The sequence below is a fragment of the Bos grunniens genome, chromosome 16 (assembly GCF_055505025.1).
Source record: "Bos grunniens cultivar Pamir isolate PY7600 chromosome 16, Bosgru_T2T1.0, whole genome shotgun sequence".
NCBI classification, from domain to species: Eukaryota; Metazoa; Chordata; class Mammalia; order Artiodactyla; family Bovidae; genus Bos; species Bos grunniens.
The window spans coordinates 23,300,822-23,327,491 of record NC_141180.1 but is presented as its reverse complement, the minus strand read 5'-3'; the positions used below and the strand labels follow the sequence as shown (position 1 = coordinate 23,327,491).

At 44.8% G+C, this 26,670-nt stretch overlaps 1 protein-coding gene across 1 annotated transcript in view; it reads left to right on the top strand.

Annotated features, from left to right (window-relative positions):
• Positions 1 to 524: 524 nt before the first annotated feature.
• Positions 525 to 26,670, top strand: part of PAPPA2 (pappalysin 2) — a 315,881-nt gene continuing 289,735 nt past the window's right edge. The window contains exon 1 of the mRNA XM_086342421.1: positions 525 to 2,381. Within this exon, the coding sequence (XP_086198547.1) occupies positions 1,466 to 2,381 (916 nt within the window). The 5' untranslated portion in view covers positions 525 to 1,465. The remainder of the gene's footprint in view (positions 2,382 to 26,670) is intronic.

The window sequence follows — 26,670 nt, the reverse complement described above, 5'->3', positions numbered from 1 at the left end:
ATTGAAATAAGAGAAGAATACAGTATATATGTGGCAAAACAAACAAACAAACAAAGCGAGACAAGTGGTCCCTAAAAGAGTGGTGTGGGTTTATTAGGCAGTAAGCAAGTCTGTTCACAACACATGTGTGAGTATGTGTATGTGAGTGTGTGTTTGAGAGAGAGAGAGAGAATACATACAGAAGAGAGTGCTCCAAAACAGTATTGATTGTTGGCTATTGATTGTGTAGGCTGCGGCTGCTGGAAGAGAAAGCGGGAGATGTTTACGGGGGAAACCAAGAGTAGCATCTGTCCCCTGTGCCTCAGTGAGGTGGGGAGGTTTTCAGGAGGGAGGAGGGGACAGGCAGGAGGTGGAGAGATGCACCGAACTTATTAGCTTTGACATCATCATTGTCTTTAAATGAAACAAACAAGAAGATAATTATAGGCAGAGAGGAAGGGAGAGAAGGGGAGCAGGAGGGACTGGAGAGCACAGGTCCCCTGAAGGATATGCTCTTCTTCTCATTCTCTTTTCCATCTTCCCAGGGACCCACAAGACTCCCAGAAGGTGAAGTCAAGGGCTCTCAGACTCCTAAGGTTATTAGGGCACCAGACTGGCAGCCCAGAGGAGAACTTTACGGAGACTTGCAACACACCAACAAGTTGGAAGGGGATTAAAAACAGCCTTCAGCACTCACCAACCCCAGAGCTGAGGGAAACATTCTGACCTGCACAGGCAGACTGGAGGCTGGATGGGGAGCTGGCTGAGGAGGACATCTGGAAGTGAAGGCTAAGTACCAGCTGGCATTTTTTGTGCCCCCTAGATTCTTTTTTTTTTTTTGCCTTTTTAGATAGTAAGCGTCAAATTCTGTTTCTCTGTATACCAGTTTTTCTAGCAATTTGTTGGAAGGTAAGTGTATTTGAGGTTAAAGACGACAAAGAAAAGGTAACTCCTAGGGAAGGAAGGGGGATAAAGAAAAGAACATTGGAGGCTAATATTCTTTTTAATAACTTCAGGTAGTGAGTGGTATGTGTGTGCACAAATGTGTATTTGAGAAGATTTGGCTCCTGCCCACGTGTCCCCCTCCTAGTATCAACGAGGGGAGGAGCTATTGAAGAAGGGGGAAAAAAAAGAAAAAGAAAGAAACCTGAGCTCTCTGGAAGAAATTCAAAGGAACCCAGAGAAATGGACTTCATTCTTCAAGGACTGAACTAGAGCAAGGAGAGAGAGAGAGAGGTCAAGGGAGAGGTTGAGGGACATATATAGGGAGAGGTTGAGGGACAGAGGCTACTTGGTCACAGCACCCAGCGCAGGCAGCCAGGAGAGGTGCTCTTTGGGGGCTGCTTGAAAAGTCTGGTCCCTGAACAAAACAATTTGCCAGGGGACAGCAAATCCACAGCTAGCTGTCTCCTCCTCTTAACCCCATCACCCCGGTGTGGTACCCAGAAGCTGACTTCTGGTTCTGTATAAAGAGCCGGGGGGAGGTATGATGTGCTTCAAGATTCTGAGGGTAAGCCTGGTAGTTCTGGCTGGGTGGGCGCTCAGTACTGTCAGCTCGGAGCTGGGCTGGACGCGCAAGAGATCCTTGGCCCAAAGAGGACACCTGAGCCAGGTGCTGTCGGAAGGAGAGCACTGTTGGCTGGGGGCCAAGGTTCGAAGACCCAGAGTTGCTCCTCAGCATCACCTCTTTGGGGTCTATCCCAGCCTGCCTGGGGACTACCTGAGGCCCTACCCTGCAGGAGATCAGGGAAGAGACCATGCAGAATGCAGTGAGCAAGATGCCGAGGGAATGGCTGTGAGCTCTGTGCCCCCAGACCCAACTGCAAGTGCAAGAATGAGGAGTGAGGCTGAGCGGCCAGCCGCTCCGTGGGGAGGGGACAGTCCTATTGGGCAGTCGGAGCTACTGGGAGATGATGACACTTATCTTGGCGATGGAGGGTCCAAGGAGCCTCTAGGTGAGGCTGGGACTCTAGAAGGCACAGCCTCGGCTGCCACCATGATCACCACCTTCCCATGCCCAGGGGAATCCGGACCAGAGACCCAAAGGAAGGGTCAGACCAAGACCAGGCGTCGGCGCCAGGTGGTGAAGGGACAGGCAGGAGGCCTGTGGGGAGACCCCAAGTTTGCGCCCCAGCACTTCCAGCTGTGGCCTAAGCATCCCCTCACGCCTAGGGTCCGAACCGGCCCATCAGAGAGTGGCATCCGGAATGGTGGAGGGGACCCCTCCTGGGAAGCAGAGACCGTGAGCCCCCAAGGAAGACTGCCTGTCTTGTACTTCTCTGGGAGGCGGGAGCCGCTGCTGCTGCGTCCAGAAGTGCTGGCTGACATTCCCCGGGAGGCGTTCACAGTGGAAGCCTGGGTGAGACCGGAGGGAGGACAGAACAGCCCAGCCATCATTGCAGGTAATCACCCATTCCTGGGCTTTCCGTAGTCCGCGGGGTAGGGCTGGCTTCTGGTTTTGGTGAGGTTAGACATCGGGGGCAAGGAGGGGAAAGGGGCAGAACAGAAGAGCCAGGGAGGGCTAGCCGGGCAGAGGGGGGGAAGGGCCTCTATTCATCTGCGCAGCAGAATCCCAGGCATCATCTGCATTAATGACTCTATAACCACAAGAGCATTTGTCCCTTGTATTGATCTCGTGTGCTTCTATACATTGTGCTGGCACTTAGGAGACCTCCAGCTCACTCTCTCATCCCTCTTTAAAGGGGAAGATCTCTGGTTCTTTGTCAGTGGGGAAGAGGTGTCACACTCCATTTCTTATAGTCCAGTGTGAGAAACCCAGGCAACTTTGAAACGACATGAAAGTGTACAGACCTGGGCAGTGAGTCATGCCTGGGCTGGACTAGGTAGTGAGGAAACAAGGCTGCCGGCTACATAGCCAATGGGTCCTGGTTGGTTTCCTTTTCTTCGAGTAGCCCTGGAATGTAGCAGAACGCTACTACCTTGACCAGGTCCTGGAGTCCCCTTTGTCTTGTCCTAAAAATCATGTGTCCAGCCTGGGACTAGCAAGGTCTACTGGAAAAGATGGGCACTCACAAGCCAGGACCCTGGTTTCTAACCCGGGGTGTTGTAAAAGGGACCAGAAATGCACCTTGTATAATTCTATGGTCTTCATTAGGAACAGTGTTTGGGAACACTCTCCACATTTATTTTACAGTATACCCGGATCTTGGCTTTCATGGAAAGTCACCCAGAAGGACAAAGAAAAGAGTAGGATTAGGAATAACTGTCTCCCTTGCCTCAATGGGGGTGGGGGACGGTTGGGGGATACTGGTTTCAAGCAGGGAGTGGGTAAGGGATTAGAAGTGATACATGATCATTCAGTGTCTCTTTATCCCTTCAGAGCCCCCACCCCAGGACAGAACCTCACACAAACCTAGGTACATAGTAGAACCATTTTCATCTTATTAATCTGGATTGTACACAACACCCTTTGATGCTTGCCAGTCCCATGACATGGATGGGGAAACCAAAGTCGTGAGAGGTATGCCTGGGGCAGACGGGGAGCGGAACTCCAGAACCCCTGAAGGGCTTGACAGCTCCCAATATTAAAGACTTCTCAGGCTGGTGGGTGCCTGCAAATAAATTTTAGACCAGAGAAAGAAATCTGGAAGGAGGGAGCCTCTTGCGATGGTGTGTTGCTGGAACATCCCTTCCGGACACGCTGTCTTCCCCCCTCTTTGGCTGTAATTTCTCTTTTGGAAGCTGGGATTCCCAGACACTGAGCACTCTAGACTCTTGTGGTTTTGCTTGATTTTATTTTGGGGTGGGAAAGGGGGTGAGGGGAGAGGATAGAGAAGGGGCTGGGCTGGATGATAGGTTGGGGCAGAGAAAGAGTAGAAGGAAATCCTTATTCTGAGGCCAAATGGAAGAAATAATGAGATGATTATCTGATCGGAGTTGGCAGCTTCACAGTTTTTCCCAGATGACATCTTCTTGCTGCCTAATCTCGCTTCCTAGTACCCATCTGCCAGGGAAACTGTGTGCTTGCCGTCTAGACCACGACTCCACTTACCCCTCCTCTGGCAGTAGCAGCACAGGGACCTGGGATCAGTTCCCTGGCTCTGAAGAATCGGAGAAAGATCCAGCAGGAATATAGGAGGGAGGCTCTAAGAAACCAGTGGTCTGAGTTGTTAAAATTTAGACCTGAGGGAACAGTTTCTGGACAGTGGGTACCTGACCCCTGTTCCTGAACTTTCTGCATCCTTCTGTTCTCATTCTCTGAAGAGAGGAGAACAGGGTCAGGATTTGGTTCCAGTTATAGGGCTCCTGTCTATGGGGTCGCACAGAGTCAGACATGACTGAAGTGACTTAGCAGCAGCAGCATAGGGCTTCCTAAGTGGCTCAGTGGGTAAAAGAATCTGCCTGCAATGCTGGAGACTCAGGAGAAGCGTGTTCAGTCCCTGGGTTGGGAAGATCCCCTGGAGGAGGGCATGGCAACCCACTCCAGTATTCTTGCCTGGAGAATCCCATGAACAGAGGAACCTGGCAGGCTACAGTCCATGGGGTCACAAAGAGTCAGGCAAGACTGAAGTGACTGAGCATGCACCTACACAGCTTTCCTTAATGTACCAGCCCTCCCCCGCCAGCCCATACCTCTCCCTCCCATGCCCACCTCCACTGCCGCCCCCTGCCCCCCAACCTTGCCACAGCGCATACTCAACTCCTTCTCCAACGTGCCCATCTGAGCCCTTGCCACCTCCCTAAGCATGTAAAATTAGGCAGGAAATCTTTCGCAGACAGTCTAGCCTCTGAGGTTTCTTTCTCTTCAAATCAAAGCATTCCCGGAGCTGTGCTGGCATGTCCCCTGTAGGTCCACACCGGAAAGACGGAGAGCAGAGAATACTCGGGTCTGTCTCCTCTCCACCTCCCACCCTGTATCTTTGTTCAGATTTGTGCACCTCAGAAAATATTCAGAAAAGATTTAGGGTAAAAGTTTGGGAGAGATAGGGGCTGAGAACCCAGCCTTCGTTCTTCAGGATTCTAGCAACTGGGTTCCCAGGACATAGGCATCCTTGTCGACTCGCTGTGGTCAGCTCCATATGCTTTCCCTGGGGCCCCCTGGGCTGAGAACCATGAAGGGCCAAGGGTAGTCACCCCCAGGAATAAAAGTCTCCTATTTGCTCATCTATTCACTCTTACCAACAGATCAGCCCATCCTCCCTCTCTGACCCTAGCCCTGGTCCTTTTAGCCGGTACCTGCCTGTTCCTGGGATGGTTGGCTTTCAGCTGTTGCAGAATGACCACAGCTGAACTGTGCTCCTGAGGTAAATACAATTCAACCACGGGAGTTCTGCTGCCCCACTGAGGATAACACAAGATGATACAACACTTGGCTCCCACACTCTTCTAACAGCTCTCAAACCTCAGGTTCTACCTACTTAACCTAGACCCAGTTTTCTCCATCTACCAAACTTGGGGCATTTTCTCCTCGGCAGAGATATCAAGGGCTTCAGTTGCCCTAGCCATGGTAGAGGAACCATCCCCCACCCCCACCCTGGCACCCCACCCCCAGAGATAGGAGGCCTCGGAGAATACTTCCTACACAGAGCACTAGGTGGCAGTGTTGCTTCGTGCACAGGAGAGTAGGCGGTGCCTTGGAAGCCAAGTAGTGGGGAATGCAGTCTGGTTTCTTGGAGGGCTGTCCCTTCCCGGGCCTCTGGGAGGTATTTGATCATTCCCTCCCAGAGCGTGTTGGTAGGCATCCCTGAGGGTCGGCTTCATACAAGTCTCTTTGCAGGGCCCATGTGAAAGGACTCAAGTGGCATTCTTTGGGTTATGACTAACCGGCACTTGTAACAACCGTAAAGAAAACAAAATCAACTCGAGTTACCTCCCCCCTCCCCCCGCCCCACTCCCACATGCTTCCAAAATAGGAAGTTTTTGGATTCCGGGTGGATTGCTGGAATACTTTCATTTAGGGCTGAGAGGACAATGTGGGCCTCACAGGCTGTAGGTGTTTAGCTTCTTTCTGGCCCCTGGAGGGGGAGCGATGGTGCTGGGCCGCCCGCAGCTTAGATCTTCTGAAGTTGCCAATCTCCTGTAGCTCTGACTCCCGGCAAGCAGGAAAGGACTGTGTGTGGCTGCTCCAGTGTCAGGGCCTCCATAAAGGTCACTGCTCGGGGGGCCTGGCAATTCAGGGATTTGTGGCCACCGAGGAGTAGCCTGGGGTCAGCAGCCCATTTGGACGGGCTTTTGGAACTCAGCTGTGGACATAAGTCAAATGTTGTCCTATCCTGGTGTGAAATCTTTAAGCTCCAGCACTCAGTCCTGAAACCATCCTGTTTCCCTCCTTCTCAACTTCCTTTCCTCTCCTTCCACACCAACACACACAGAAGAGGAACTTCTAATGGGTTCCTCCTCACCCGTAATTGATTTCAAATGTTCCCTGAAGTTGCCCAGCTGACTAACCACCTGCAACTCCAAGTGGCCGGAGACTGAGTCAGTAAGTCCATGGCAGGATTGGAGCCCAAGCCCACGCTTCTTCATTCAACAAATATTTATTGAGTGCTTTGCCATGCAAAGCAGGGCAAGGCTTTGTGGGGGAATACAAAGATGTCTGAGAAACTGTCCCTGAGTTGAAGATGAGTTTTCTTTCTCTGAGGATCCAGGTTGAGGTAGAGATCCCAGGGCAGAATCTGGGAGTCAGACCTGGAATCAGATTCCATCTGACACTTATCAGTGCTGGGATCTGTGGCAATCCATTCAACTTTTCTGAGCTTTGGTTTCCTCACTTGGAGAAATGGGAAAATGTCGCAAAGAGTTGTTATAGTGTTTAAAGAAGCCATGTATGTAAAGTGCCCAACACAGACTTGACTGTAAAATTCATTTATGAAGTGGTATAACAGCAGGAGGTGATCATTGCTAACAGCAGTGTATTAGCCTACTCATCTTTGGTGCTAACCTGTCAACCTGTAATCTTTTCTTAGGTAGGGTATTAATTTCTTAAGAATTTAACTTCCTCATTTGTCCAGCAGGAATGGTGATAAATAGGGTTTTTTTTTTTTTTTTTTGCAAGATGGTCTCAAGATGATTGAGAACACTATTGAGTCAGTGGCTTGAAAAGACCGTTTTTTTTTTGTTTTTTGATTTTTTTTTTTTTTTTTTTTAAAGCCTGGGCTATACTCTTGCCTGGAAAATCCCATGGATGGAGGAGCCTGGTGGGCTGCAGTCCATGGGGTTGCTGAGGGTCGGACACGACTGAGTGACTTCACTTTCACTTTTCACTTTCATGCATTGGAGAAGGAAATGGCAACCCACTCCAGTGTTCTTGCCTGGAGAATCCCAGGGATGGGGGAGCCTGGTGGGCTGCCGTCTATGGGGTCACACAGAGTCGGACACGACTGAAGTGACCTATGTACTATTTAATACGTTGGACAGTGGTCCAAGGCTATTTTGGGGTCATGCACCCTTTTGGGAATATGATGGAAGCTCTGCTCACTTTTTAGCAATATGCCCAAGTCACATATTTCATGTAAGTTTCAAAGGTCTCTGGATTTCCTGGTAGGAAGGTCAGCATTTGCTGACCTTGTTTAAGGCATATGGATAGCTTTTGTTTTGAACGACCCCAGAGAAATGAGATTTCACAGGACTCTGTAACATCCCCTTCTCTCAGTAAGGGAGTAGCAGCCCCGGGGTGAGGAGTTTTATTGATGTGGGGTGTGGAGCTTTGCAGAAGGCAGATTGACACATGGAAGTATCCACAGAGATGTAAAGAGAATTTAAAAGGAAGGCCACGTGTGCTGCCTCCCCGAGTATCCAGCAGGGCTCAGTGACATGTGAAGCACCACGTCCATACCTTTCCCAGGGCTCCTGTGAAGATAAGGTTTCCATTACCCTCCTCCTCAGCTGCCTCTTCCTATACTGCATTGGTGGTCAAGGTCAGAGTGTTTGCCCTCGTGGGACCCTGAGGAATTGCCCATTTTATTCTCACTTAGTTCTGCTCCTTGATCTTGCCCCAGACATGCAGTGAAGTCATAGTAACCCTGCGTGAAAGAACTGTGGACACGAGATTGTTGGTCTCCGGCGGTGAGTATGCCCACTGTGATGGGAATGAGATCCATGAGTCTGCTTGTGTGGGCAAGCCATGTGCCCCGATGGATGTAAGTTAGCATCTGTGTACAGAAGAGTCTGTCCTGTGGAGGTGTGGTCCTCCAGAAGAGAGGCATTGTCTGGTTTTAGAAGGAAAACAGATGGTCAGTCTTCCCCCTCCTTTCACAGCTCCCTGACCCTTGTCCACAGAATCTTCCGGATTCCCTGTGTGGAAAAGATCTCCTCCACTGCTCAGTCTCCATAGTCCTTGACCTGTGACTTCCTGGGGTGCACATTGCTCCCTGCTGCCGTGGTTCTATACAGGTCTTGTTTTTATTTACTGAAAGTTCCCCAGGAGCCAAATGTGTGTCTGATTCACTTTTGTCGTCCCTAAGTACCTAGCACAGTGTTAGACTGTCAGCTATGTTTGTAGAATGGATAAAGTAGAAAGTTAGGTTGCCGATGCCCACTAGGAATGAGAAAAAGGTGAGAGAAACTTTCTGTAACTCGAGGCTCTTTGTGGGGAACCAGGGCAGTGACTTTCAGATTCTGATTTTGTTGCCTACAGAGGTGTCTCAGTGGTTTTTGAGGGGAACTGTTGGACACGGGGCTTCCTGCCCACCATCAAGACGGGTAGCCCCTCTCTTACCTGTTTCATATGAAAAAAGAGTTTCTGCTGTGCTTAGCCACTCAGTCATGTCTGACTTTTGAGACCCAGCGTGGGCCACAGGCCTTGCGTAGCCTACCAGGCTCCTCTGTCCATGGGGATTCTCCAGGCAAGAACACTGGAATGGGTTGCCATGCCCTCCTCCAGGGGATCTTCCCAATCCAGGGATCGAACCTAGGTCTCTCTCATTGTAGGCAGATTCTTTACTGTCTAGCCACCAGGGAAGCCCGCCCTCCCACCCCCCCCCCACCAAAAGTGTTTAATTGCTTCTAAAAAGTTTAAACCCTGTAACTCTAGAGCAGAGGTTGGTATACTCTGGCCCATGGGCCACATCTTGTCCAAAGCAAAAGTCTGTTTTTATAAAGAAAGTTTTATTAGAACCCAGCCACACCCAATTGGTTATGTGTTCTCTGGAGCTGCTCCTACTTTGAATGGCAGAGTAGTTGCAACAGAGAAGATATTGCCCACAAAGCCTAAAATATGTGCTGTGTGGCCCTTTGTAGAAAGTTGGCTAACTCCTGCCCTTGAGTTTGCTTCTCAAACTTAAATGTGCATAGAGATCCCCTGCAATTCTTCTCAAAGTGATCTCACTGCTATGGGAATACACCTTGCCGCAGATGCAATGAGAATGCCAAGTACAGCGCATTTCCTTTCCGAAGGACCAGAGGCGCTGTGCTATGAATTTGTCACCGCATGTACACTAAGGCCGGATGCCTTGGTGCAGCAGGGATAAAGGAAAACCAGTTTCTGAGAGATTCAGGACTCCTTTGACAGCCGACTCTGCCTTGAGGATTCATGAGGGCCTTGCAGATCACGCTTTAGACCGTATAGCAGTTTACAGTGCTTTCACCCGATCTTCCTCCTCTCTTTCCTTCCTTCGAGGTCAGACCTGCATCATGGACTAATGGCTCTCCTGGCCTTTTCGGGCTTCCTCCCTGTTTTATCTCCTAGTTATCTCTCCTAATAAAGTCCATGTATATTGAGCTCCATCTTGACATCTGCTTCTTTCACTAATACAACTAACTAACACAAGGTCTGGGGGAACCTGAGATTCTGCATTTCTAACAGGCTCCTCGGTGCTGCTGCTACTAGCATGCGGATCATGACTTAGGACTTAAGTGGACACGTGAGTCTCGAGAAGTGTCAGCAAAAAAGTGCCTTTTTCTTTAAAGGCACAAGAATTTAGTAAATAATTTAGACTTTACAGGTTGCACAGTCTCCATTGAAACTATTCTGTTCCTAGAATGTCCAAGCCCCTATAAACAATATGTAAATGAATGAGCAGAGCTGTGTTTCAATAAAACTTTGTTTACCAAGACAAGTGGCAGATCTGATTTTGGCTGTGGGCAGATCAGATTTTGGCTGTGAGCAGATCTGATTTTGGCTGGCTATTTGCCAGCTCCTGGTATCCAGGACTCTTCCTGCATGCTGTGCGTCTTCCTCAATCCTCTTTTGCTTTGCTTCCTAGTTCTACACTATGCAGGATAATGCCTACAGAGAGACTGACAGTATCAGGGGTAGGAAAACTCCTTTTATTCAAGTAAACACAAAACTTCCCAGAAATTTCCTGCAAAAAAAACAAATCCTGATGGTAACATTCCAGATGGAGTTTGTATTTAGAGCTGACCCTTGAACAACGTGAGTTTGAGCTGTTGAATCTGAGGATGTGGACCCAGATATGGAGGAGATGGGAATACAGAGGGCTAACTCTAAGTTGCACATGGATTTCTGAATGCGTGGAGTGTTGGTGACCCTAACCCTTGCATTGTGCAACATCAACTATATTTTCTTTTTATGGCATTTTGAGATAAAACTTCTATACTGTAAACTTCACCTGTTCAAACTCTACAATTTATGTTTTTTAGAATATTTACAGAGTTGTGCAACTGTCACTACAATCTAATTTTAGAACATTTTCATTCTACCCAAAAGAAACAACTTACTCATTAGTAGTCACTCCCCATTTCCTTCCCCTTCTTCCCAAATACACAATAACTAGTCAGTTCAGTCGCTCAGTCGTGTCTGACTCTTTGTGACCCCATAAATTGCAGAACTCCAGGCCTCCCTGTCTATCACCAACTCCCGGAGTTCACTCAAACTCACGTCCATCAAGTTGGTGATGCCATCCAGCCATCTCATCCTCTGTCGTCCCCTTCTCCTCCTGCCCCCAATCCCTCCCAGCACCAGAGTCTTTTCCAATGAGTCAACTCTTCGCATGAGGTGGCCAAAGTACTGGAGTTTCAGCTTTAGCATCAGTCCTTCCAAAGAACACCCAGGACTGATCTCCTTTAGAATGGACTGGTTGGATCTCCTTGCAGTCCAAGGGACTCTCAGGAGTCTCCAACACCACAGTTCAAAAGCATCAGTTCTTCGGCACTCAGTTTTCTTCACAGTCCAAATCTCACATCCATGCATGACTACTGGAAAAACCAGAGCCTTGACTAGACGGACCTTTGTTGGCAAAGTAATGTCTCTGCTTTTCAATATGCTATCTAGGTTGGTCATAACTTTCCTTCCAAGGAGTAAGCTTCTTCTAATTTCATGGCTGCAATCACCATCTGCACTGATTTTGGAGCCCCCAAAAATAAAGTCTGACACTGTTTCCACTGTTTCCCCATCTATTTCCCATGAAGTGATGGGACCAGATGCCATGATCTTAGTTTTTTGAATGTTGCAACCACTATTTTCTGTCTCTGTAGATTTGGCTACTCCGGTCATTCCATGTAATACAGTAAGTACCCTACATGTGAATCTTTAACTTGAGAACTTCAAAGATGCGAACTTGTGTTTGCGTGTCTAATCGTGTAAGTTAGTTCACATGCCTGGCATATTTTTCAAGGTATTGTGCTGTGAGATTAAATATGTTCTATTTTTGTGTGTGTTTGTTTTTATGCATTATTTGTGTGAAAAGTATTACAAATCTATATAGTACAGTACTATACAGCTGATTGTACCTGGTACCTAGGCTAACTTTGTTGGACTTATATGAACAAATTGGATTTGTGAACTCTCAGAAGGGAACTCATTCATATGTAGCAGGCTTACTCTGTGTGGTCTTTTGAATCTGGTTTCTTTCACTTGAGGTTTGCTTTTTTTAGTATGTATTGGAGCTTCATTCCTTTTTATTGCTGAATACTATTCCTTATATATGTCCTATTTTGTTTATTCATTCTGCAGTTGATGGACATTTTAGTGGCTTCCGCTTTTGGGCTGTTACAAATAGTGCTGCTATGGACCCTGCACAAGCAGACTTATGTTTTTATTTCTGCTGGGTAGGCACCTAAGAGTGGGATTGTATATGGTAACTCTGTGTTAAACATTTTGAAGCACTGACAGACTGTTTTCCAAAATGGCTACACCATTTTGCACCCCTCAGCAATGCACGAGAGTTTGGTTTTATATTTTTGACCCACTGAAATGAAAAGGGCTTCTCTGGGCTCGTTGAAGGCTAGGGCTTGGCCACTGCTTACATCTGGTAGCACCTGGGTCGTCTTTGAGGAATGTGCTGATGTTTTGTACAATGAATAAACACCTGGATCTCTGCACTGAGACCTCTGCAATCACATGAAGGTCTTACTGATTGAGAAGGAAATTATCATCAAGCTCCTTCCTTCAGCCACTTAAGGGCATCCTAAGAGGGCCCTTTCTTCCCTGAACCTAACTCTGCCTGATGGAGTTTCCCTTCAGCCTGAACTGCATTACTTTCTATGGCTTTCCACCACATGAGCTCAGAATGACATGCTCATGGGGAACACTCAGGCCCTCCACAGTGCCTCAGATTCTGATGCAGCAGCACCTTCAGGAAGCAAAAGAGAGAAACAGAAGGGAGGAGGGAAAATAAAGGCCATAGAGTTCTGCTAATATGACCTGAACTTTTCCCTGGACTCCAGCTCTGGGCGCTCAGGCATTGCCATCTCCCTGTGGCCCACACTATTCAGGGCCTGTGTCTGACTCCCAGGGGGTTGGGATGCTGAAGTCACCCAGGTGTCTGGGGTACAGGTCAGGAAAGGAGACTCACTTCCAGGTGGTAGCACAGAGGGGCTTTCTCTGAGCATGACTGTGTGATTGTCCTCATCACATTGCAGGTGTGTTGCTTGACACCGCTCCCTGCCCTTCCTGTCTTCATCCCCTTCTTCAGTTACTACCCCCCTTCATGGCATCTACAATCTCAGGATGACAGTGTAGTCAGGAGGAGCCTTGGCCAATCCACGTGCCACCATCTGCTTCTCTCTTCTCTTTGTCTATTGGTTGTATATTCTCTCCATCCTCAGAGATGAGATGGAAACCCACAGGCACTCTCAGTGTAGTTCTTGGGTGGAGTACAGGTTGTCAGGTGGAAATATTCAGGAGTAATAGGGGTGCAGCTGGAAAGTAGGCATCACCTTTGGCAGCCCAAGTAAATTCACCCGTTTGCCCTGCACTGGCAATGCTTTGTCCTTCCTCACCTTCTGCTCCCTCCTCCGTGCTCTGCTTTATTGTTCCTCTGGAGCTGCCCATCTGAGTCATTTGGGATGTGTGTGCCAGGTGGCTTGGCTTCTTCCTGTTCCCATCCTAGCCCATGCCTTGAGGAGGCAAAATAAATAGGAGTGGAAGGCGGCACGTTAGTTTGTATTCTGAGCCTGTATACCCTGACTGTCCCTTAGCTTTGGTTCCTGCTGCCATAAACAAGTACATCAATTCCATGTTTCTGTGTTCTGAGGGTCAGTTACTCTGGGTACTCATCAGATTCCTTGCTGCTCACATCATACACCCCATGACCCTGGCACCTTCTAGAAAACACATCTCTATGTTAAGTTTGTGTCCCAAAAATAACATCCCCTCCTTCTCATGTTCATTACCTGCCTTAAAAAAATCCCGTGCTTTGAATTTTTTTAAAAAAGAGAGCATCCAGGAAATAAAGCCCAGTGGGCAAACAAAAACATCCCAATTCTCTTTATGAGTCAGAAGTGAGTCGTAGAGAAAAGTGGTCCTGCCCAAATATACAAAACGGTCATTGGAACCCAACATTTCAGAGCATTTTGAAGTTGAAACGTTGCCATGGCAATGCTTGGGATATCAAGACCAGTAATCATGGCTCATTTCTGGATTAGAAATCCAGTGGCTGATCAGTGGGGAAGTCACAGAGCTTAAAAGTTAATCAATCAGTTAGTGAGTCATCATTCAAGCAGTGACTCAGCATTTGCTGACTTTCATACAACTTGTTGCCCTGCATTTTGGACAGGTTAGAAAATAAATATACTTTTTTGGGGGTTCTGTTTATTATTTTATCCATTCATCCCACATTTATTGAGTTCCTCTTAGGTGAAGTATTAGACATTTAGTCATATGTTGGGGGAATCAAGAGAGCAAGGCAGAGGCCATACCTGGAAGATTCTCTCTGTCCGGTGGGAGCTGACCTGTAATTAGACTATTGCAGCTTGGCCTCTGGGAGATCCCAGTCCTATCTCAATGAGACCGACAATTCCTCGAGGCTAGAAAGGGAGAGCCAGTAACTGGAGAGACTGAAGGAGGCCTGAAGGCAGCAGAATTGGGGAAAAGAGAAAAGGATGGATTTACCAAAGTGTCAGATGGTACAGAGCCACCCGATACGAGATCAGGCCTGAACTGGGCCCATTGGATGCAGCTGTTAGAAAATCATCAGGGACTTTAGAGAGAGCAGTTTCACTCTGGAGTTGGGGGTTCAGAGGGGACTCCGCATTACAGCGGGTGGAGTTATGAGTGAGATGTGAGACTATGAAGACCCAGAACAGGGTCCAGCACAATCTGCTCAGAAACTGGCCATGGACAGAAGTCAGAAGTAGACACAGGGGTGTAGAGGGAATTTTTTAAGGTGAGAGAGAGCCAACGTCCTGTAATAAAGCACTAGTCATATAAAAGAGAAGACAGCATAACACACAGGGAGGTGATACGAGATGGATCCCGGAAATGGAGAGCATGCCCATGCAAGTTCCAGTGTTTCAAGAAATTATTGAAAGGATTTTTATTTGACAAATACTTATGTAGTATTTACTCAACAGCACATGTAACTGTGGTCACTTTGAAAATGTTAACTCATGAACTCAGAACAACTCAAGGAAGTGGATGGAGAAGCTATAGCACAGAGAGGAATAGGATGACACACAGCTGCTCCTGCAGCATCGAGATTTGAACCTGAACACTCGGTCCCTAGGATCAAAGTGAAGGTGAAAGTGTTAGTTGCTCAGTCACATCCAACTCTTTGCAACCTCATGGACTGTAGATCATCAGGTTCCTCTGCCCATGAGATTCTCCGGGCAAAAATAGTAGAGTGGGTTGCCATGCCCTTCTCCAGGGGATCTTCCTGACTCAGGGATCAGACCCAGGTCTCCCAAATTGCAGGCTGATTCTTTACCGTCTGAGCTACCAGGGAAGCCCAAGAAACTACTCCCCAAACCCACACTCACCAAACTTACTTCAAGTCACTCCCTGGGATTTTAGTTAATATGACACCTTTTCTAGAAAACCTTCCTTGGCCTCACTAATATAGATTTGTTCTCCAATGAATACTGATATCCTGCTGTTGTTATTGTTGCTTAGTTGCTAAGTCGTGTCTGACTCTTTTGTGACCCCATGGACCCTGTCAGGTTCCTGTCTGTAGGATTCTCCAGGCCAAAATCCTGGAGTGCGTTGTCATCTCCTTCTCCAGGGCATCTTCCTGATCCAGGGACTGAACACATGTCTCCTACATTGCAGGTGGATTCTTTACTATTGAGTCACCTGGAAAGCCCCTGATATCCTGCACTAAGCCTTATCAAAACACTTAGGTCAACTTACTGTAATTTCCATCTTACGTTTTAATCATTAAACAGATACTCTTTGAGTTCCTACTGTGTGCCAGGCCCTGTGCTGGGGACTGTTAGACAGACATGGCCCTACTGCCATATTTCTCTTTTGGCTAGCTCTGCTCCTGGGCTACTGGAGGTCAAGGCTGTGGTTTGTTCATTGGACCTAGTGCAGCGATAGCAAATGAAACTCATCTGATAAATATTTGATAAGAGGATGAATGAATGAGTGAACAAACAGAAGGCACGATTAGTCTTACAAACTGGGAAGCGAATTTTTCTACTCGGAAGTAGGCACAGGTAACCTTTACATCCTATTGATTTGGAAAGTGACTAATATGTCTGAAATTCACTCAAAAATAACTAGAAGGGATGATTACCCTTATCTTCCACCTCGAATTCCTTTTCCTCAACCCCCCTCAATACATCTTTATTTGATAAATATTGACTGGAAACTAGTCTCCTAGAAGAATTGGATATAGTTAAAACTTGATTTAACTATGATCATTTTTGACCTTTCAGATATTTTCTGTTCTATTTATTTGCTTCTTGCGGTTTGTATGCATTGTCTCTTTTATGCTCACATTATTCCTTGTGGAAGAGGGAGAAGGCAGTGTTTGTAGAAAAAAATCTTGCCAATCCAGAAAAGAGGTCAACAGTGGTCCAGAAACTTTCCTTAGTTTCCAAGTCTTTCCTGCCTTTGCTTCTGTGGTCTTCTCGAAATCTGGAGTTATTACAAAGTTTGGGGGGTGGGGGCGGGGAGGTGAAATTCTTTTAACATAAGATACTTATAGGTCTGAACACACCTGATCTCGTCTGATAAAACACTTAGAGGAAGTACATAGCTCTAAGTGCTTTTTAATCCGTTCACTCACCTACTAATTTATTTATTCAACAGGACTCTACTGAGCACACCTGCTCTTAAGGAGTTTATAATACAAGGGAAGACATAAGCCCCATACCTGTTAAAATGATAATATTAACTCTGAGGGACTTCCCTGGTGTTCCAGGAGCTAAGGCACCATGCTCTCAACGCAGGCGGCCTGGTTTGATCCCTGGTCAGGGAGCTAGATCCTACATGCCACAACTGAAAGATCCTGCAGGCTGCAATAAAGATCAAAGATCCTGCATGACCCAGCTAAGACCTAGCACAGTCAAGTAAATAAATAAATAAGAAAATAGTATTTGGCAAAGTAATGGATAATAATATTGAGTGCTTATTGTGTGTTAAGCACTGTTTTCATTATTTTACATGTGTGAATTAATTTAATCCTCCCTCAAACCCTGTAAATTAGGTATCACTATTATCTCCATTTCATGGATGAGGAAAATGGGAGAGGATTGCTCTAGGCTGTAGAGTTATTAAGTTTGGCTGGTCTGGTGGATCTCACTCCACAATCTGCTCTATTAACTTCAGCTGAGTTCAGTTACTCAGTCATGTCCAACTCTTTGTGAACCTATGGACTGCAGCACGCCAGGCTTCCCTGTCCATCACCAACACCAGGAGCTTGCTCAAACACGTCCATTGAGTTGGTGATGCCATCTAACTATCTCATCCTCTGTCATCCCCTTCTCCTCCTGCCTTCAATCTTTTCCAGCATCAGGATCTTATCCAGTGAGTCAGTTCTTTGCAACAGGTAGCCAAAGTATTGGAGTTTCAGCTTCAGCATCAGTCCTTCCAATGAATATTCACGACTGATTTCCTTTAGGATGGACTGGTTGGATCTCCTTGCAGTCCAAGGGACTCTCAAGAGTCTTCTCCAACACCACAGTTCAAAAGCATCAGCTCTTCGCTGCTCAGCTTTCTTTATGCTCCAACTCTCACATCCATACACAACTACTGGACAAACTATAGCTTTGGTTAGACAGACCTTTGTCAGTAAAGTAATGTCTCTGCTTTTTAATATGCTGTCTAGGTTGGTCATAGCTTTTCTTCCAAGGAGCAAGTGTCTTTTAATTTCATGGCTGCAGTCACCAACTGCAGTGATTTTGGAACCCAAGAAAATAAAATCTGTCACTGTTTCCACTTTTCCCCCATCTATTTGCCGTGAAACAATGGGACTGGATGTCTTGATTTTCATTTTCTTGAATATTGAGTTTTAAGTCAGCTTTTTCACTCTCTTCTTTCATTAAGAGACTCTTTAGTTCCTCTTCGTTGTCTGCCATAAGGGCAGTGTCCTCTGCATATCTTAGATTATTTATATTTCTCCCAGCAATCTTGATTTCAGCTTGTGCTTCTTCCAGCCCAGCATTTCGCATGATGTACTCTGCATATCAGTTAAACAAGCAGGGTGACAATATACAGCCTTGACGTTCAGTTCAGTCGCTCAGTTGTGTCCATGTCTTTGCAAACCCGTGGACTGAAGCACGCCAGACCTCCCTGTCCATCACCAACTCCTGGAGTTTACCCAAACTCATGTCCATTGAGTCAGTGATGCCATCCAACCATCTCATCCTCTGTTGTCCCCTTCTCCCCCTACCTTCAATCTTTCCCAGCATCAAGGTCTTTTCAAATGAGTCAGTTCTTCTCATCAGGTGGCCCAGTTTTGAAACAGTCCATTGTTCCATGTCTGATTCTAACTGCTGCTTCTTGACCTGCACACAGGTTTCTCAGCAGGCAGGTAAGGTGGTCTGGCATTCCCATCTCTTGAAGAATTTTCCACAGTTTGTTGTGATCCACACAGTCAAAGACTTAAGTGTAGTTAATGAAGCAGAAGTAGTTGATTTTCTGGAACTCTCTTGCTTTTTCTATGATCCAATGATGTTGGCAATTTGAGCTCTAGTTCCTCTGCCTTTTCTAAATCCAGTTTGAACATCTGGAAGTTCATGGTTCACATACTATTGAAGGCTAGCTTGAAGAATTTTGAGCATTACTTTGCTAGCATGTGAGATGAGTGCAATTGTGCAGTAGTTCGAACATTCTTTGGCATTGCCTTTCTTTGGGATTGGAATGAAAACTGACCTTTTGCAGTCCTGTGGCAAGTGCTGAGTTTTACAAATTTGCTCACATATTATGTGCAGCACTTTGACAGCATCATCTTTTAGGATTTGAAATACCTCGGCTGGAATTCCCTCACCTCCACTAGCTTTGTTTGTAGTGATGCTTCCTAAAGCCCACTTGACTTCCCACTCCAGGATGTCTGGCTCTAGGTGAGTGATCACACCATCGTGGTTATCTGGGTCATGAAGATATTTTTTGTCTAGTTCTTCTGTATATTCTTGCCACTTCTTAGTATCTTCTGCTTCTGTTAGGTCCCTACCATTTCTGTCCTTTATTGAACCCATCTTTATATGAAATGTTCCCTGGTGTCTCTAATTTTCTTGAAGAGATCTCTAGTCTTTCCCATTCTATTGTTTTCCTCTATTTCTTTGCATTGATCACTTAGCAAGGCTTTCTTATCTCTCCTTGCTCTTCTTTGGAACTCTGCATTCAGATGGTTATATCTTTCCTTTTCTCCTTTGCCTTTTGTGACTTGTCTTTACTGAGCTATTTTTAAGGCCTCCTCAGACAACCATTTTGCCTTTTTGCATTTCTTTTTCTTGGGGATGGTTTTGATCACTACCTCCTTTACAATGTCATGAACCTCCATCCACAGTTCTTCAGGCACTCTATCAAATCTAATCCCTTGAACGTATTTTTCACTTTCACTGTATAGTTGTAAGGGATTTGATTTAGGTCATACCTGAATGGGGGTCTAGCAGTTTTCCCTAGTTTCTTCCATTTCAGTCTGAATTTGGCAATAAGGAGTTCATGATCTGAGCCAGAGTCAACTCCCAGTCTTGTTTTTGCTGACTGTATAGAGCTTCTCTATCTTCAACTGCAAAGAATACAATCAATCTGATTTCAGTATTGACCCTCTGGTGATGTCCACCTCTTGATGTAGAGCCATCTCTTGTGTTTTTGGAAGAGGGTGTTCGCTATGGCTAGTGTGTTCTCATGGCAAAACTCTGTTAGTCTTACCCTGCTTCATTTTGTACTCCAAGGCCAAACTTGGCCTGTTACACCAGGTATCTCTTGACTTCCTACTTTTGCATTCCAGTGCCCTATGATGATAAGGACATCTTTTTCTGGTGTTAGTTCTAGAAGGTCTTGTAGGTCATCATAGAACTGTTCAGCTTCTTTGGCATTAGTGGTTGGGGCATAGATTTGGATTATTGTGATACTGAATGATTTGCCTTGGAAATGAACAAAGATCATTCTGTCATTTTTGAGACTGCACCTAAATACTGCATTTCAGACTCTTTTGTTGATTATGAGGGCTACTCTATTTTCTGAGGGATTCTTGCCCACAGTAGTAGATATAATGGTCATCTGAATTAAATTCGCCCATTCCCGTCCATTTTAGATCACTGATTCCTAGAATGTTGAGGTTCACTCTTGCCATCTCCTGTTTGACCACTTCCAGTTTGCCTTGATTCATGGGCCTAACATTCCAGGTTCCCATGCAATATTGTTCTTTACAGCATCGGACTTTATTTCCATCACCAGTCACATCCACAACTGGGCATTGGTTTTACTTTGGCTCAGCTTCTTCATTCTTTCTGTAGCTATTTGTCCACTCTTCTCCAGTAGCATATTGGGCACCTCCCGACCTGAGGCATTCACCTTTCAGTGTCATATCTTTTTGCCTTTAGATTAACCCACTACCCTTACCTTCCCAGTGAGATTTATTCTTTCATATGTGTTTTTGTTATTAATTAGCATCATTTCTTTTCAGCTTGAAGAAGTCCTTTTAACGTTTCTTGTAAGCCTTGTTTAGTGGTGATGAACTCTTTTATCATTTGCTTTTCTGAAAAGCAATTTATTCTTTCCTTCTTAATATTAATTTTGCTGATAATATTAACTTTGGAGGTTCTTCATATACACACTAAGATCTGAGCAGCTCTGGTCTAGAGCTGGCCTTGTTTTTGTGCACTTTTAGCCTAGTTCAGCAAGTAGAAAATAGTACCTCTTTTAAAGGTAGAAAGTAGTAGTGCTTTTCATTTAATTCCTCATGTCCACTCTCACCCTCATCCATAACAATAATAATAACTTTGAGATTAGCTAACATTTAGTGATGCTTTGATTGAAGGCAGGAGAAGAAGGGGACAACAGAGGATGAAATGGTTGGATGGTATCACCAACTCAATGGACATGAGTTTGGGTAAACTCTGGGAGTTGGTGATGGACAGGGAGGCCTGGTCCATGGGGCTGCAGTCCATGGAGTGCTGCAGTCCATGGGGTCACAAAGAGTCGGACACGACTCAGTGACTGAACTGAATTGAGTGACGCTTTGTGTCAGGCAACTTGTTAACTACTTTCCATGGATGCTATGTATGGGTCACCTCTTCTGAGGATGTGCATGCCTTTGGATTTTTGTCCTTCATCTTATCATTCTGTGTTTCTCTGCTCTCCTCTCCCTGCCAATCTGCCTCATTCACTCACCGTATGCATGCATGGCCTACAGAAAGCCTGGGACATCTCATTCTGGTTGCTATCATCGTAAGGCATGACTAAAATGAAGAGTGGACTGTAAAGAGGTTTAAATTTTTTTCTGGGAAGATGCTAGTGAAATATTCTCAGGAGGTTCCCCCCCCCGCCACCGCCCCCGCCCTGTAAAAACTTGAACTCATAGTTAAAAAGTGAGCCTAATCCTATCTTGAAGGAAAGTCATCTATAACAGCTGAAAAATACCTCCCTGGGCTTTTTTTCACTTTCTCCAGCTGACACAATCCTGCTCTCTGCCAGGTTGCACGGCTTTTGATGGATGGCCTCTCTCCTCCTCTTTGTTCCTTTTTGTTCCCCGCATGCTCTCCCTGGGTGGGGCGGTAAGGTATTGGGTAAGTAGTTCTGCAGAAGGCAGCAAATAGTTGTGCAGAGAGGCCATAGGCATAACTTCCTGAGAAAGAACCTTGCCTTGTACCAGGTTGATTTATAATCATGACCTAACCCGGCCCTATTTTTTGCTCATTTTTTTCCTGAAATCAAACTTGCACCACACAGCATGTTTTTCCAGTTACCAGAACTGATGACACTGTGCGTGACTTCTTTCTTTTACTGAACCTCACCTTCCTGGAAGCCAATGGGCTTTCCAAGAGAAGCAGAACTCTCACTCCGGACTCTAACCCTCCCAGAAGTACAAAGGAGAACTCAGCTGTGGTAGTTACTGGAACTGAGATTCTGCAGCCATTTCTGTGCCAAGGACAGCATTTTTATCTGGACTTTTTCTTCTTCCACCTTGACCTGTAGTTAAGTGATCTCCTCTATGAGACTCTGTTATAGGTAAATGACAGAGCAGGTCAGATGCAATTGCAGGGTGAGTGGGCAGCCCTACCCCCTACCCAACCATTGTCCCCTCTCCCCAAGAATGGTGGGATATCCTCCTTCCCCAAGTTAAGATTCTAATGACTTAGTTTGACTTTCAGAGAAGGTAGAAGGTAGGAACTAAAACTTGTTCCTCCCTTGGCCCTTTGCAAATTCACAGGTGTCTAAGACAGGATCTTCTTCTCAAGGAACGTTCAAATTGCTTGGTTGAATAATGTAATAGCTGCAGTGCTATGAGGGTCAGCAAGCTGCAACAGAAAACTGCTTTGATTAAAGTATGGCCAAGCAAAGATTGGAGAAGGCAATGGCAACCCACTCCGGTATCTTGCCTGGAAAATCCCATGGACGGAGGAGCCTAGTGGGCTGCAGTCCATGGGGTTGCTAAGAGTCGGACACAACTGAGCGACTTCACTTTCACTTTTCACTTTCATGCATTGGAGAAGGAAATGGCAACCCACTCCAGTGTTCTTGCCTGGAGAATCCCAGGGATGGGGGAGCCTGGTGGGCTGCCGTCTGTGGGGTCGCACAGAGTCGGACACGACTGAAGCGACTTAGCAGCAAGCAAGGATTCATGTACAAAGTGAAGTTTAGGTTAATTTTGAAGGGCACACCTGTAGATGGGACCCACTTCAGATAAAGGGAGCTCTCTAGCATTATTTAGGGAGTTGAGACTGTATTTGATGTTGGTTTTAGGAAAGTGGCATGTTGACTGGAGAGCAGGATTTTAATTGGGGAGTGTACAAGAATGAAGTCTCAATGCGTCGTGCGTCGTTCTCAGCATTACGCCTACATAGCCTCTCAGACAGGGACATATTTTTGGCTTTGCCTTTATTTCAACACTCTGAAACTGAAGTTCACATAATGTTCTTGAAACGCAGACACTTTTCTGCTTTGAGGAAGAAAAGGGTATGAACTGCTCCTTTCCCCCTTTTGTTATTATCGTAAAATCAGAATGCCAAGGACAGGTTGATTCCTGACAGTTCTCACTTCATATTGACCTTTATAAGTCCTGGGGTGGATACAGTCCCCCTCATTGTGATGCCAAGAGCACTGTTGGAGCACAACTCCCTCTTTCTGGTCTTGTGTTCAGGGGAGTCTCTTCTGGCAAAACTGCCTGACAGAAGCTTCTAGTTAGGGGAGCAAGGTGAGATTTCTGATGGAAAGGTAGGTGAGCAGTCAGAACAGTGTGATTGCATTGTTTGAGAGCAACTCTTACCTGGACCATCTCGCTTCCTGTCTCTGATGCGAACTCTTCCTCCACCAGTTACAATCCTAGTGGGGAAACCAAGAAGAAGGAGGAAATGCAGATGGAAGCCACAGGTTTGCAGGAGAGCTTTCAGTTGAGTATTCATATTAGCTCCCTTCCCACTTTCTCCAGCCTTTAGTCACTGTCCTGGCTTTGGGATACGAAGCTCTCCCTTTCTCTCAGCGTCCTCTAGAATTCATTACTGAGTGTCATGTGTCACAGAAAACCCTGAAGGGCCACCCAGATGTTTTATCAAATGTCAACAAGGCAGCCTGTCAGTTCAGATACTGGCCAACCTGGAGATATTAACTGATATCTCAGTTAATATTAACTCTCACCTCCAAACTATTTCCAGGTGTAAATGTCAGCTTATACATTTTTTTTTTTTTTTGAAAATCAGATCCCAGACAGTTTTAAAGAAATGGTCTGAAAATTTGTTAATGTTATACTCACCAGCTTTTTTGCTCTTCATGCTCCAAAAGAGCAACTAACCACTTATTTATTTATTTATTTTAGTATTTGAAATGTTTTAGTGCAGTGGACTCGGAGAAGGCGATGGCACCCCACTCCAGTACTCTTGCCTGGAAAATCCCATGGACGGAGGAGCCTGGTAGGCTGCAGTCCACTGGGTTGCTAGGAGTTGGACATGACTGAGTGACTTCACTTTCACTTTTCACTTTCATGCATTGGAGAAGGAAACGGCAACCCACTCTAGTGTTCTTGCCTGGAGAATCTCAGGGACGGGGAAGCCTGGTGGGCTGCTGTCTATGGGGTTGCACAGAGTGGGATATAACTGAAGCAACTTAGCAGCAGCAGCAACAGCAGTGCAGTGGAAAGAGCATGGGCTTTTGGGTCAAAGAGATCTGGTTTTGATCCCTGCCTCTGGTTCTTCCTAAATGTAAGACTGTGGAAAACTTAACTTCTATGATCTTCAGTTTTTTGGTTTCTAAGTGAAGATAATAAAATTTAGTTCATACATTTGTGGTAGAGTTTAAAAGGGCTGGCACATGTCCGGTGTCTGGAGTATAGTAGATATTTAATAAAAGATAGTGTGTCTTTTTACTTCCTCTTGGCATGAGCAGATCTCCTGAGTGCAGAGAAAGAAGCCCAGGAGGGAAAGAAGCAGGCTTACTCCTCTACAAGGGTTACATTTAAAAATTTCCACATTAAACAATTGTCTGTATCTCTCTGGCTTTGATGTTCACTACTATTAGACTTTTATCACCAGGGAGAGTAATTGATTCTATTAACTCTAAATTCTGGCCATTAATAATAGTAGAGAACTGAATGTAAATGATTTTTCCTGAAGACCCACATGAGTGTGTATACATCTCTGTTAAAGTAACCATAGTCTCTAAATACAACTTTTGGAGTTAAGAGCAGGAATAAAATGAAAAAGGTATGCTCTCTCAATTTACTTCCCTTTCAAAACTTAAGTACAGGGTGAAGTATCTGAATAATTTTAAATTTAATAAACATTATATTTAGTAAACATTGATAAATAATGGAAGCCAGTTCCAAGGAAGAGCTGAAAGATTTTTTTTTTTAATTGTGGTATAACTGATATAACATTAGTTTCAGGTATATAACGTAATGTTGTGATATTTGTATATACTACAAAATGATCACCGCGATGTCTAGTTATCATCCATCACCATAAAAAATTTACATATATATATATTTTATGATGAGAACTTGTAAGATTTACTTTTTTGGCAACTTTCAAGTATGTACTATAATATTATTGATTATAGTCACTATCTTCTACATTACATACCCATGACTTACTTATTTTATTACTGGAAGTTTGGACGTCTTGAACCCCTTTACCTATTATACCTACCCCCTCAATCTCCTACTCTTTTGGTGACCACCATTCTGTTCTCTGTATCTATGAGTTTTATTTGTTGGTTTGTTTTGGTTTGTAGATTCCACATGTAAGTGAAATCATACAGTATTTGTTTCTCTCTGCATGACTTAAAAAAATGTTTTTATGAGAATGTGATTGATTTACAATGTTGTGTTAGTTTCTGGTATATAGCAAAATGATTCAGAGAACATATAAATACATATATAAAACTTTTACATTATGATTTATTATACTATTGGCTTATTTGACTTAGCATGGTATCCTCAAGATCCAGCTACATTGTCACAAATGGCAAGATTTCATTCTGCTTTATGGATGAATAGTATTCTATAGAGTCTATTTACCACATCTTTTTATCCATTCATCCACTGATAAACACTTAGGTTGTTTACATATCTTGGCTATTATAAATAATGCTGCAATGAACATGAAGGTGCACATATCTTGCCAAATTACTGTTTTCATTTTCTTCAGATAAACACCCAGAAGTAGAATTGTTGGTTCATATGTTAGTTCTAGTTTTAATATTTTGAGGAAACTCCCTACTGTTTTTCATAGTGGCTGCAACAATTTTTGTGCACACTAACAGTGCAGAGGGATTCCCTTTTCTCCACATCCTCACCCACATTTGTTATTTCTTAGCTTCTTGTTAATAGGCATTCTGACAGATGAAGGGTGATATCTCTTTGCAATTTTGGTTTGCATTTCCCTGGTGATGATTGATGTAGAACATTTTTTAAAATACCTGTTGGTCATCACTATGTCTTCATTGGAAATATATATGTTCACATCTTCTACCACTTTTGAAACCAGATTTCTTTTGGCTTCTGTTTTGCTATTGAATTGTTCAAGTTCTTTATACATTTTGGATATTAGACCCTAATCACATATAAGATTTACATGTATTTTCACTATTTGGTAGGTTGCCTTTTCACTTTATTGATGGTTTCCTTTGCTGTGCAGAAGGTTTTTGTTTGTTTGTTTGATATAGTCCCATTTATTTTTGCTTGTATTGCCTTTACTTTTGGAGTCAGATCCAAAAAATCACTGCCAAGAGTAAGGTTGAGGAGCTTATATTCTGTTTTTCTTTTAGGCGTTTTATGGTTGTAGGTTTTACATTCTAGTCTTTAATCCATTTTGAGGTAATTTTTGTGTGTAAGATAGCTGTTTTCATCCTTTACAAGTGCTATCCAGATTTCCCAAGAGCATTTTTTGAAAAGAAGACTTGTGGCTCAGTGATAAATAATCTGCCTGACAATGCAGGAAATGTGGGTTTGATCCCTGGGTCAGAAAGATCCTCTGAAGAAGGAAATGGCAACCCACTCCAGTATTCTTGCCTGGGAAACCCTATGGACAGAGAGCTTGGCAGGCTGTAATCCATGGGGTGTGCAAAGGAATCAGACACAACTTACTGACTAAACAACAGCAATTTTTTTTTTAAGAGACAGTCCTGTTCCCATTGTGTTCTTGATTCTTGTGTCACAAATCAATAGATCGTATACAAGCAGATTTATTTCTGGACTCTCTAGTCTGTTTCACTAATCCATATGTCTACTTTTATAGCAATTCTCTTTTGATTACTATAGCTTGGTAGAATAGTTTGAAATCGGGGAGCATGAAGCCTCCAGTTTGTTTGATTTTTTCTCAAGATTACTTTGGCTATTTGGGGTCTTTTGTGGCTTAGGATTCCTAAACCATACAAGTTTTAGGGTTTTTTGTTCTATTTCTGTGAAAAATGCCCAACAATTTTGATAGGAGTCACACCAAATCTGTAGA